This window comes from Pseudopipra pipra, chromosome 1 (assembly GCF_036250125.1).
Source record: "Pseudopipra pipra isolate bDixPip1 chromosome 1, bDixPip1.hap1, whole genome shotgun sequence".
Taxonomy (NCBI): domain Eukaryota; kingdom Metazoa; phylum Chordata; class Aves; order Passeriformes; family Pipridae; genus Pseudopipra; species Pseudopipra pipra.
The window spans coordinates 34,559,549-34,572,056 of record NC_087549.1 but is presented as its reverse complement, the minus strand read 5'-3'; the positions used below and the strand labels follow the sequence as shown (position 1 = coordinate 34,572,056).

At 37.0% G+C, this 12,508-nt stretch overlaps 1 protein-coding gene across 3 annotated transcripts in view; it reads left to right on the top strand.

The window, feature by feature from the left end:
* PREX2 (phosphatidylinositol-3,4,5-trisphosphate dependent Rac exchange factor 2) overlaps positions 1-12,508 on the top strand; it is a 172,234-nt gene that overhangs the window by 35,123 nt on the left and 124,603 nt on the right. For all 3 annotated transcript variants that reach the window (XM_064651352.1, XM_064651348.1, XM_064651354.1), the window contains 2 exons: positions 10,874-10,945; positions 11,020-11,142. In XM_064651352.1, coding sequence (XP_064507422.1) covers positions 10,874-10,945; positions 11,020-11,142 — 195 coding nt within the window. The remainder of the gene's footprint in view (positions 1-10,873; positions 10,946-11,019; positions 11,143-12,508) is intronic.

Here is a 12,508-nt window from a genome sequence, read left to right as displayed (position 1 = left end):
ACTTAATTTTTGATGCAGTTGTATTCTTTTTGTATTGGAGTTAAGATAACTGACACTGCATCTAATCTTCAGAAACCGGTACTTTTCTCCTTTTTTGATTTTATTATTTGTATAATGAATTAAAGTTCTACTTCAAAGTGAAAAATACTAAATACTTATACAAACTACAATGTTTATGAAATAGTTTTTGAAAAAGTATTTTAATTAAGATACTTTTAGTTTTTCAAGGTGAATTTTAAACCTATTTCTTGTCATCAGAATATCTTCTGTGGAGAATCAGTCCTGGTTGTGGTTTAATCTTTTAAAACTCCAGTAAGATACAGATGAACGAGGTCCTCTTCTTTCATTGACTGTCACTGATTCCTATGCGATCCTGAATCAGAAATGCTGGGGGTCTGCAAATCTGAAAGCTGAGCCTGTGGCAGTATGCAGAAATTGTAATCCTCAGTTTACTGCTGCAGCCAGTTTGGTATTTCAGGGTACACTAGTTTAGTTTCTTCAACCTATTTTCCAGGGAAATGTTAATTTTTTTTCCTCCTCAGACCTTCATACCTTAAGTAATTACCATGAATTTGGTCAGCCTTGCTTACCAGAATTCAGAGTTCGGTTCTGCCCTGGGAAGATTCCATTGACTAGTTGAGAAGAAGATTCCATTACTGTTAAGAAATCTTTTTATTTGGTTTCATGTCTGCCATTGGACAAATACGGTCCTCGGTGCAGGTGTTATATAAGCTGCTGTTGGTAGCAATTAATGCATCTTGGGTTCTGTGAACTGGTTGTTTACTGGTTAGGGATGGCAGAGGGCATTCATATCAGTGTTACATTTATTTTAAAATTCTGAAGTGTGAAAACTAGGAGTGACAGTAGGAGCTTTGAGTTTGAACAAATACTGAAGATTAAAAGTTGTTTTGTATTAGTGCAATGGAACTGTGTTTGTCTGACTGTGACCTTTGGTACTACATGGTGGTACAACCAGAATAGTATAATTCTCAGTAAATTATTCTTTTAAATATATGTAAGCATGTGTGTTTCTGTGTGTTCTTGAATACCTACCACTATCACTATCTTCAAAAGTAGTCTGTCACTAAATTTATTGCTGCTATCTGACCTCTTTACAAAGAGATCCTGTTCTCTGTCTTTGAATTCCTTTGTGAAGAAGATCCTGTTTTCCAATGACATTTTGAGAGCTTTGGAGTCATACAAAAGGGAGGAGGAAAAAGAAATTTAAAACTGCAAACCCATTTCTCTTTACCAGGGCAGGCATATAGGACTTCTGTTTGGTTTAACTATCTGAATTCAAATACTCCCTTGAAGGTTTGCACCAAAAATTAACTGCTCTACATGTCTGTATAGCAGAATTGCTGTTAAGACTATTTTGTTGCTAATAAGAGAATTGCTATTAAGACAGATTGCTATTCTGCTGCCAGAATGGTTCTCCTGATCCCAAGTGTGGGGTATATATAGTCTTGGACTTCAAATTAAGGACTGAATTCGTGCAGATGCTTCAGCCACTTTGTTCATGGGGACTATCATCAAAGCTGACTTTAATGACCCTTCTGGCTGCTTTTGCTGTTTGGTACATTGTTCCTTGAGAGTTGTGACTGAATTGATTTATAGTTAATGCTACACATCCAAGGTGAGTGGATAGGTTGCAGATTAGTATTATCTTGGATTTCGAATAAACTCTGGTTTATTGTACACAAAATTGCAAGCTTTTATTTCCCCCATGATTTGCAGAACATGAAACCACGAGTGCAACAAGATACTTGAACATCATATGAAAACTGCTCTAGGGGTATTGTTTCAAATGCATCTGGAAATGCAAATCTTAGTATTCTTAAATAGTGACAATGTTGTATGCGTATTTTGTCATTACTGGTCAGAGGTGAGCATGACAGGGATAACTGTAAAGGTCTGGATTCACTTTAATTTTTGTTGTATTTCTTGGGAGCACATTCTCCATAAAGCTTTTTCTTTTTGTTTACCCTAAATTTTGTTGACAATAGTAAAGCCTTGATTTGGGTCTGGGATTATTTGCTGTTTTCAAGGCCTTCTTAAGACTTAGAGTTTGTATTTATTTAATAATTCTTCAGTACTGTCTGTGTTGCTTAACTAGTGGCTGAAATGAGTTCAGAAGCCAAGAACATCTTAACTCTCAGTGAAATAAGTAATCTAAAATAACACAGTTTTCTCAAGACCTTATTTTGCCTTGTAGATAAAAGTTGTTTCACAGTGCATTTAAATAGCAACATTGTTGTAGTAGAGAACTGGATTTTTTTGATTATGGAGATTCTCAGCTAGGTATATTTGTAGGCGAGTATATATCATTGTCTGGGAGTTTTTGCAAAATAAGACAATTTTCTTATTAAGTCTCAGAAGTGTGACACATGATTGTTGCACGAACTGAGGCATCATTGCATACAAGTCTGTCAAAATACAGACCTGTCTAAATGGTGAGTGATAGAAATTACCCAAGACATAAGAGAGATTTCCTTATGTAGGGAAGTGTTCTGATTAGCACTAATTGGGAAAGAACTTAAATGGGATTTTTCAGCTTTTTTCTGTGATCAGGAGAGCACTTTTTAGAAGCACTATACTCAATACAGCTTCCTTGTTGGCTTTGCAAAGAATTGAAATTGGGGTAGAAAACTGCTCTTTCATATTCTTCTTTGCTTTGTGTTTTTCTTGGCATAAGTGTGAAAATACAAATGACAGCCAGAATTGGCACAGAATGATGTTTGAGAAGTAAACTTTATTTACACAGCTCTGGCAATAAAAATTGTAGAACTCTTAAACATTCTAATTCCTAATTATCATGTACCCATATTAAACTTTAAATAAACTCATGTTTAAGGACTGTGCATTCCAATATTAGGAAAAAAAAAAGTGTTATGTTTTGAAAACTGAGCATGGAAAAAGGGTTTGGTGAGCTTCCATTATGATCTCCTGTCAGTAGTTGCAAGTTTTCTCAGTTTATAGGTAAGACAGTTGATTTTTTTTTTTTCAGTTGGCTGCCTTAATCATGAAGGACTTAATAATTTGTTTTCATTAGTGCTGAGTGAACCTTCTTCCCTTATTCAGATGATTTGGATTTAAATTCTGAGAGTGGAGATGTGATGTGTTATTTCAGGTTTCCTTCTCATAACTGGTAATAAAGATTATGGTTTTCATAATTCTGGTGGATACTTTTGAGTCAGAAAAGACTCAAACTTGTTTTCAAACATGTTAATGAACTTTAGAAAGATATAGGAGATGAGCAAAGAATTAATTTCTTGTAATAGTTTTGAGATTTTTATTATTTTTCAAATTGAATCAGGAAATCCAAAAATCCTTTCAAAGGGGTCATTTGTGACAAATATATTTCTCATCTTCTACACTTTCTGAATTTCCTGATTTGCTACAAGAAATTTGATGTGTAGAATTAAAGAGTTGTCTCAAAAATTTCCAAAATATTTTTGGAAATGTTGAATATTTCCAAATTGATGCACACTTGTTCTGAGGTTTCCTAGATTCTTGTTTTGATTTGCTGTTAGTGGACACAGCTGAATTCATTGAGATTTCCTAATAAGAACCTACTGTTCTGTAAATTCAGGAAACTGCTGACTTTTATGAGAGGTAAACTGTTGGTAGACGTCATTTCTTTTCCATTCCCACTTGACTAATACAAGATCAGTTATGTGATTAGCAGTATATTATTCACTTCATAACATGCACCAACAGGACCATATGATGTATTTCCACAGGGAATTCCTCATACATGTGAACATTTTTCAATACAGAGTATCATTTTCCTCAAAAAAATCTTAAAATCGTCAAAATACAGTGAAGATTAATCTTGGCATGCTGGAAACACTTCATTTATTGATATGGATGCCTCTTGTTTGGTTGGTTTATCTGTCACAATCCCAGCAGGCTGCTCAGAAATTCACATGGGTCAGGCAAGTCCCCTTTTTTGCCTTCCACAGCTGTTCTGTTGGTGATGCTGAGACTGGAATCTAGCCTGTTTGCAGGTTACTTTAAAATCTGATCTGTTTTAATGGGATAAAGTCTTGGTTAGCAGCATCCCACGTTGCATAAAATATTTACCAAAAATATTAGACAGACTGTGCCTTCTGTTCAGCCTGCAGACGAATGTACATCCCTTATGCCAGTGTATGGCCTTTTGCTAAAGCTCAAGTTAAGCTATATTTTAATCAAGCGTGAATTTAGAGGATCGTCTAACAGTTTTCTGTATGTGACATCAGATCACAGGAGCATGTGTGAGCCAGCCTGACATCCAGCCTCTGATTTGGTAATTCATTTTGGCATGATCTCAACTGCAAGCTTGAGAGTAACTCCATTGTTACTTGTCAACCAAACTTCTATGGACCAGCAAGAGGATAGCTACTCTTCAGAAAAACAGGTTCCTGAAATGAAGATACTAGATATGGGTGACAGTATTCTTGACATCTGTGAAGAAAAGGAATAGGTATCTTCTGAACTGTGCCAGGAAAAGGTTGTACTAAATCTTTTTGAGAATGGTTTCAGTACCAGGAAGAGGGTGGAGACATCTGACTTCCCGCCTGGCTGTGGGGAGCTGGACTTTGACTATAAATCTCTTGCTTTCATCTGCTGTGGAGCTGAAAGGAAGGAAGGGATCAAAAGTGAAAGCACAGTCATAGTTCAGGTGATTTTAGAGGTGGGGAAGATCAGTCTAGGGGGCACTTCCTTGTCAAAGGAGGGAACTGACTTTAGAGTCTCAGTGTGCATGAAGGGAAGAACAAGATGTGCAGTAAGAAGTCCAAAAATATTGTCAGTGACTAGTGAAATGCAGAAAAGGTGATCTAAATACAGAACAGGGTGAGGAAAGGCTTTCTTGTTCTTTTTTTGGAAGAAGTTTTTTTACGTGGTAGAGAAATAAAATAAAAAAAAAAATACATGATAGAGAAAGGGTTAAGATTACCCTGAAATGTGCCAGCAAATTAGTTATGTATGAGAAGGTTCTGAAGTTCTATATTTCTTCAATGCAATGATTTGTGTGTGTTTACTTATAAATTCATGTTTACTTAAGAAGCCAGAGATGGTCTTTCAGGTAGACTGATGATGCCCCTTGGGGTGAGATGAATGGAGAAGGCAATAGTTTGGTTAGTTGTGAAAGGAAATTAGCACTAGAATGGCGAGTATTGCAGATGTGATCCATCTGTTCTGTACTTATAGGTATCAGAATATGAAGCCAGCTTTGAAAGTGGCTCTAGGTACAGTAGGGAGAAAGAATGTATCTGACCTTGGCTGATGCTCTTGCTGCTGGTTGTGATTCATCCAGTCCTGCAGGCAAGATGGGAGAAACAGGTGGTGCCTCAGCTGGTGAATCACTGGAGAGAGAAAGAAGAGTCTTTTGTTCAGTAGCAGAAGCCAGCCTGAGCAGCTACTGCCACTGCTTCTGGCATAGGTTAATGGGAAGAGGAGAGTAAGTACACAGTTTTTGCCACAGCTGCTATTGCTGCTGGAGTCTTCTCTATTGATTTTTTTTTTTTTTTGGGCAAAATCAGACAAAAGTGCTTCAACAAAGCTGCTGCAGTGTTCTTCTGGGACTATTGTGTTCTAAATTTGTGAAGATGAGCTTATTATCATAGACTCAAAATTTTTGTATAAAAATATGAACATTTTCCTTGTGAGTTTCTTTAGGATTTTGTCTTTTGACACTGTGCAAAATCAAATTGTATTCAGTTTTAATGTACGTAACATTTTGCTAGCTTTATTCAGCAGACTTCAATGTGATAGGTTGGGCACTTTAGTTGAACTAGTTTTCCTAAAGTGAAAATGTACAGGAAATGACCTTATTAAAAATATCTATGCTTTTTACAATCCACCTTGGTTTTGTTTATGACAGTATAGATTTAAGGGTAGAAAGACTGCTAAAAGAAGTTTGAAGGGAAAAAATAAGAAGCAACTTCTTAAAAATTCTTTTCTCAAATAAAAACCAGTATTTATTTCTAGGCTCAAAAAAGTAGGATTGCTTTCAGAAAGCTAGTTACATTTATTTTGTGATCTAGGTGCTCTGACATAATTTCAGGACTTAACTTTTTTATCTGTCAAGAAGGCAAAAACTCTTTGTGCCCTCAGAGTCTTCTGCAGGCAGACTTCTTTGTTTTCCCTGGTTTCATTCCAGATGTCAGAGAAGTCATTTGTGCTGTTGGCAGCTCCATGTGCTATCTGCAGCAGTGGTAGGTTTTTTCTTTCCCCCCCCTCCCCTTTTTTTTTCCCAACACGCAGAGCAACTATGGAGAAAAAAACCCACCAAACAACCAACAATGCTACTCTTATTTTGATAAGACCAGAAGTCAAAATCCCTGTAACAGGAGCCCAGTGTGTGTTCTCTGTGAAAAACGCTGCCTTGCAAAATGGCAGCAGACCAGCAGACAGGCAAACACATTGGTGTTTATTTGGCATAATAAACAGATTCTTTTATAATTCTTTGAATTTGGATTTTCAGTGGTTTATGTTTTCATTTTCACTCCCAGTGTTTCCTGTACTGTGTTACTGCAATGTCAGGTAAAGGGTAAAAAGAACAGGGAGTAGTACAGGAAGTATGTAACAATAGTTTGTGGGTAATAAATACACAGTCATGAAAAAAGGATGTAATTATCTTCATTGATATTATTAGCATGGAATCTTCTCCAAATGATCTGTGTAATTTTTTGCCACATTTCTCAAAGGTACAGGGGAGTTACTCTCCTCCTTAGCAGCGTGGTACAGGGACTCTGAGTCATAGCCAGAAATAGAGGCATTTATGTCCCCAGTAGGACCTGAGTGGAGTTAGGAAACTTTAGTACTAAACTGTTACATATTTTGTGTGTAGGTAATCCCCTATTCCAGGGGGCTCAGTTGGTACCCCATGTTTTGGTCTGCAAGTTTGTCAAACTTCTAAAGATCATCAAATTTCTTAAGACGTGACTCTCCCTGTTTAGTATTTTCTCAGCATTTTGAGGCATTTCTTCTCCAAAGCAGGTATATGCTGATCTTACAGATGCTATGCTGTGTTAATGAAGTTTCCAGAAGGATGCTCTAGAACATTTAGGTTTGTAATTTGAATGTCAAACTTTGTGGAGACAGGGGTTGTAGCACTCTGAGTGACTCAAGGATCTTCCTAGAATGACAGAGTTTTCCATAAACAGTTCTAAAAACTGGCAAACAAAACTGGGTGGTGGTTTTTTTAATGTAAATAACAAACATCCTCTTTTATATTTGCTCTTCACCTGATCTTTAAGATTTATGGCACCCAGCCAATGTTCTGCTCTGAAATGTTGCATGGAGATCTCTTAAAAGAGAAATCATCTATAGTCTGGCTGGCAGAGAGTGCCAGGAGCAGGGAATCTCCATTTGCAGTGCTGTAAGGTTGAATCCCTGTACTATAGCAGTGTAGCTAGAATGCTGGTGGCACAAGATGAAAATTTGGAAAATTGTGTTCTGTTTTGACCATGTGTCTTTACTGTTACTTGAGAAAACTAAGAATTGAAAGAAAGTTAAGGGAAACTCTGGAATTCACTTGAAAAGCTTTGAGAAAGTTGAGAGACTAGATGACAATGGTCTGGGATCCAGGGGTGCACAGAGATAGATGTATGTTATTCTCTGGCTTTGATGATGTGTTATGAAACATCTACACTAATGTAGATGAATTTTTGTTTGGTCTAAAAATGGGAATGATGTATGACAATTGATTCCTAGAGTTGTTTGCTCAGTCAAGGAGCAGGATCTGTTCCATGTGTGTCCTTTGTAAGTGCTTTGCTCCTTTATGTAATGGGGTGCTCAGTAATGAGTCTGGACTTGAAGCAGTATACTTTAAGTAGGTAGAAATTTTAGAAGCAACTCAGTTTTTTTTGTGTCCAGTTCTTTAATGAATCATAAATTGGCTGAGATGTCCATTTTACATTTATTTCTTCTTTTTTTTTTACAGGTGTGGTGTTTTTCTATGATTATTAATACTTTATGCAGTATATCTTCAAAAGCTACTATAATTTTTTTTTCCATTAACTCAGGAGCTCACAGCTCCTGGGTAGGTTTCTGCTTATCCTTATATATTTTCCTTTTAAAGTCTTTAATGTCTGTGTTGGGGTCCTCCTTACAGTTATGTCTACAAATTACCTACTTTTTCTCTGTTTACTAATTTTTGAAGAACTGTTCATGGTTTTCCTTGGTTGATGCTCAAATAGTTCTGGAGATTTTTTGGAATAGTCAGCTCTCTCTCAGACCTGCCATGTGTTCATACAAGTTCAGAGCCATTTGTCTTTTCATAGTTGTAGTGCTGGATTAAGGTTATCTTACACTGTAAAAAAGCAATTACTTCTCCATCCTCCTGCATGATGGAGACTGACTGTTCTCCCTAGTAAAGGGAGAACTAAAGTCCTAGTGGAGAGTAGTTATGTGCATGGAGTCAGTGGAGTCTCCATGTTCCAGGAAGGGAGTTGGTAAGGCGATTTGCATCCTGGAAACCTGAATCATTGCTATACATTTCTCATTCCACAGCAGTTGAAGTCCACCAAGGATCAGTCTTGGTGGCACATGAATGGAGGTAGACACCTCCATCCCTACCTGCATTCCCCTAATTCTCTTAAAGCACTCTTCCTAGGAAATGTGAGATTATTCCAAATATTTTGCAATATGTGTAGCTTTGTAGTGCTCTCATGTAAGTGCCTGAAAGATTCAAATGGTCACATCCATTGATTTTTGGGACACAGTGTTATGATTTTTTTCAGGAAGCAAATCTGCATTGATAGGAACAACGATGGAGCTCTAAGCAATCTGGTCTAGTGGAAGGTGTCCCTGCCCATGTCATGGGGGTTGGAATGAGGGGATCTTTGAGGTCGCTTCCAACCCAGGCGATTTTATGATTTTGTAATGATTCTATGATTTAGGTGGCTAATCTTGGGGAAAAACTGGCATCATGACTACACAAGCCCTACAGTATGAGTACAGGAAAACATTACGTGGCTTGCACGAAGTTTCTGGAAGGGACTGAAGTTATCCCAGGCCTCCCTACCTTAATTAGTGGTTTGTGTCTAGGTTCTGCAAGAGTTTGGATTTTCCTGGATTTAGTTACTGATAACCTCTGCAGATGTGATGTCTGGGACAGTGCTGCTTGGACAAGTGTTTATTGCAGCTGATTTATACTCTTCATGACCTCATGACTCTCAGCTAGTGTCTTGAATCACTTGAGAATAACTAATTCCTCAGCTCTCAGTTCCTTCTCAGTTTCACCTTCAGCCAACTTAATGTTCACCTTCCTTCACAGCTACAGGAAATGAAGATCTTCTGACATGACATGAGTGCAGATGAGCAGTATGTTTGGTCTATGGGGAAATAATTTGAACAGAGAGAAATTACAGATAGTAAAAATAGACATGAGTTTCAGGGGTAGTTCTTGTAATTCTTTTTTCCTCTTCAGTTTTAAAGCATATTTAATAGTGTTGCATGGTTTAGTGAAAACTTCCAGAAATTAACTTGGAGTCATGCAAGCTTTCACTCTCTGTGGGATTGGTTGTACAGTGTGCAGGCAATACACACAGCAAATTTGCCATAACCCTCGAGGGTATTCATAGCAAGGAACAATATAAAAAGGTGTTGTCCACTAACAGTTAACTGCTGCAAATGAGTTAATGGCATTTTTTTTAGCACCAATAAAACATTAGAAAGAAAGAGGGGTTTAACGAACTAGAAAATCTACATCGTTGTAGAGGGTGATAGGAAACATACAGTGTGCTGGCAGTATTCCAGACTTAATTTGGTTGATGTCCTGGATAACTAGATTTGACTCTTCAGTAATAAAAATGTGTAATGCCAGCTACATAGTCCTCTTCAGCAGAGAAAGGATCTGCTGCTTGGGAATAAAAATGTTTAAGTGCCAGCAGAGAGAAAAAAGGGTTGCTGTGACTGCTATCTTTCCACACGGGGGTTATTTATTGTCTCTTTTATGGAATTTGCACCACGCCAGAATTTAGATGAGCTCATGTACAGTGTACAATGCACAGTGACTGAAATGGTTATGAAAGACATGACATTGGCGCACTTGTGGTGCCAGGTTTAATGACCAAAGAATGTGTATGTCTATGTGAAGAATTATCAGGGTAAGACTGTAGATATCTACAGTGTGTAGATATTTTTCAGAACATACCCATGTCTTTGTAATGAACTGAATTAATAAAAATTATATTTTTTGTACATGAGATATTTATTTCTTTTGGAATGACTTACTGTACATATCTTCCTCTTTTTGTGTCCAGTTCTTGAATGTAAAATAAAAGAAAACTTAGTATTTTGGTATTTCATTGATGGTATTACTATCTTCTCATTTGATCCCCAGGGATTAGGTTCTTGGTGAGGGAAGACTTTTCATTAAGCAAAACCAGGTGCAGTTGACTGTTGTTTAAGGCAATTTACTTTACAATAGGTTTGATCAATAATACATCTGAAATCTGACTTGAGGTTGCTATGTAAAAGTTACATTTCATAATAGTATCTCCTGATTAGTTTAACTTGAAAATTAGCAGCTTATTTTGGCTTGTCTTGTACTCGATTTGTGAAGTGCTAGAGTAAGATTTTTAAAATTAATACATTTTATTCTTGCTTGATTGTAATACGGGTGCAGGGTGGAATGGTACTTCAGAGAATACTCAGTTTCTTAGCTTCATTAATATTTCACTGTTTAACTCTTTTTAACACTACATTAAAATAACAGGACTACAAAATGCTTTATAAATAAAATACTTGTTTTAGATTCTAGATAATATTCTGATGTGACTCTATGTCAAATTTGGGAAACAAATTAAAGCATAACATGCCAGAAGTTGTTCAAGTCTTCCTGAAATAACTTTTTCCTTATTTGTCTTGTTTCATGCAGGCTTTTCTTCACCGAATGATCCAACGTGCTACTGCCAAAGAGGATAAAAATGTCACAGAAGAGACAGTTAAGGTTAGTATCCTAATTGCGTATTTCTTCTGTTTTGTATCTGATGTTGCATTTACATATGTTTTATTCTTTTGCAGATGTTGTTTTCAAATATTGAAGATATTCTTGCAGTTCACAAAAACTTCCTGTCCCTGGTGGAGGAGTGTTTACAGCCAGAACCTAACGCACAGCATGAAGTTGGAACCTGCTTTCTGAATTATGTATGCTGTCTTTTATTACAGCCTTGTATAATGTTTTTCCTTTATTTTTTGTATTTATTAATTACTGTCATGATGATGATGACTTATTGTGTAATGTAGAGTACTTTGAAGTTATCTCTTAGTTACTGTCATTTCCAATTAAAAAAAAAAAAAGAGGGAGGAGAATGAAGAAGGAACATATCAAATGGGCTAACTTTTGTTGTTTCATCGTTTTTATATTCACCAGCTTAGCTCAGGCTGCCAAACTGAGCCCTGCAGCTTGGGCGAAGCTTCTGCCTATATGTGAGATGGAGGTAAAAGGATCAGGGTTGCATGAATCAGTAAAAGTAGTACAATGCTATCTTTTTATTCCCCTTTGATGTTATGCAAAAATGTGAATATTTAACAAAGGATTGCATGTGCTAGGTAAAATACCTGAATGGTTCTGAATTGTGAAGTTTTTTTTATTTCTTACAACTGCAGTACCTCCACAACTAGGCATGTCCTGTAATAATTGGTTTCTAGGAATACAATTTTTCCTGTTTGAGCAAAACAAGGATGTCAGTGTTACAGAACTTTGCAGAATCAGGACAAATTAGTTTTCTTTCAGTTGTAGTCCTAGTTTCATTGTTATCTCTGGTTATAGTTCCATTTGTTTCTTAAGTTTTTGATTATTCATTGTGGGAGGAGAAAGCTATTAATGTTTTGTGGAAGTTGAGTAACATCAGTTTTTAACTCTGCAGAGGAATGGATCATATTTGAAAACAAGTGGTTGCAGAATAATTGGGTAATAATGTCAGCAAATTAGCCACTCGTGCATTTTCTTCATGAGTGTTTTATCCTGTGTGTTTGTGGTAGTCTAGCCTCTGAAATTTTTCAGCAAAACTGTATGAAGTTCAACAAAGTCTTGCACTTGGGAAAACATAATCCTGGAGTGCAGCACAGGTTGGGATATACAGCAGTGCTGTGGAAAGGGAACTCTGTGTCTGGGTGGACAAAAAGCTCAGTAAGAGTGAACCGTGTGCTGCTGTGACAAAAAAAAATAAAGCCAACAGGATGCTGGGTTGCATCAGCAAGGACATCACCAGCAGAGATAAAGCAGTCATTTATTATACTCTCCTCAGTGCTTGTCAGGCCACACCTGGAACACTGTGTTCAGTTTTGGTCACAAAAGAGATGTGGACAGTCTGGAGAGGGTTAAGAGAAGGGCCACAAAGATGATCAAAGGACTGGGAAGCCTGCCATATGTCTACCTGAGAGAACTGGATTTGTTCAGACTTGAGAAAATCAGGCTTTGGGGAGACTTTATCGCTATGTTCCAGTATTTAAAAAGTGGCTATGAAGATGGAGACTCCCTTTTTACAGAGTCACATGGATAACAGGGGGT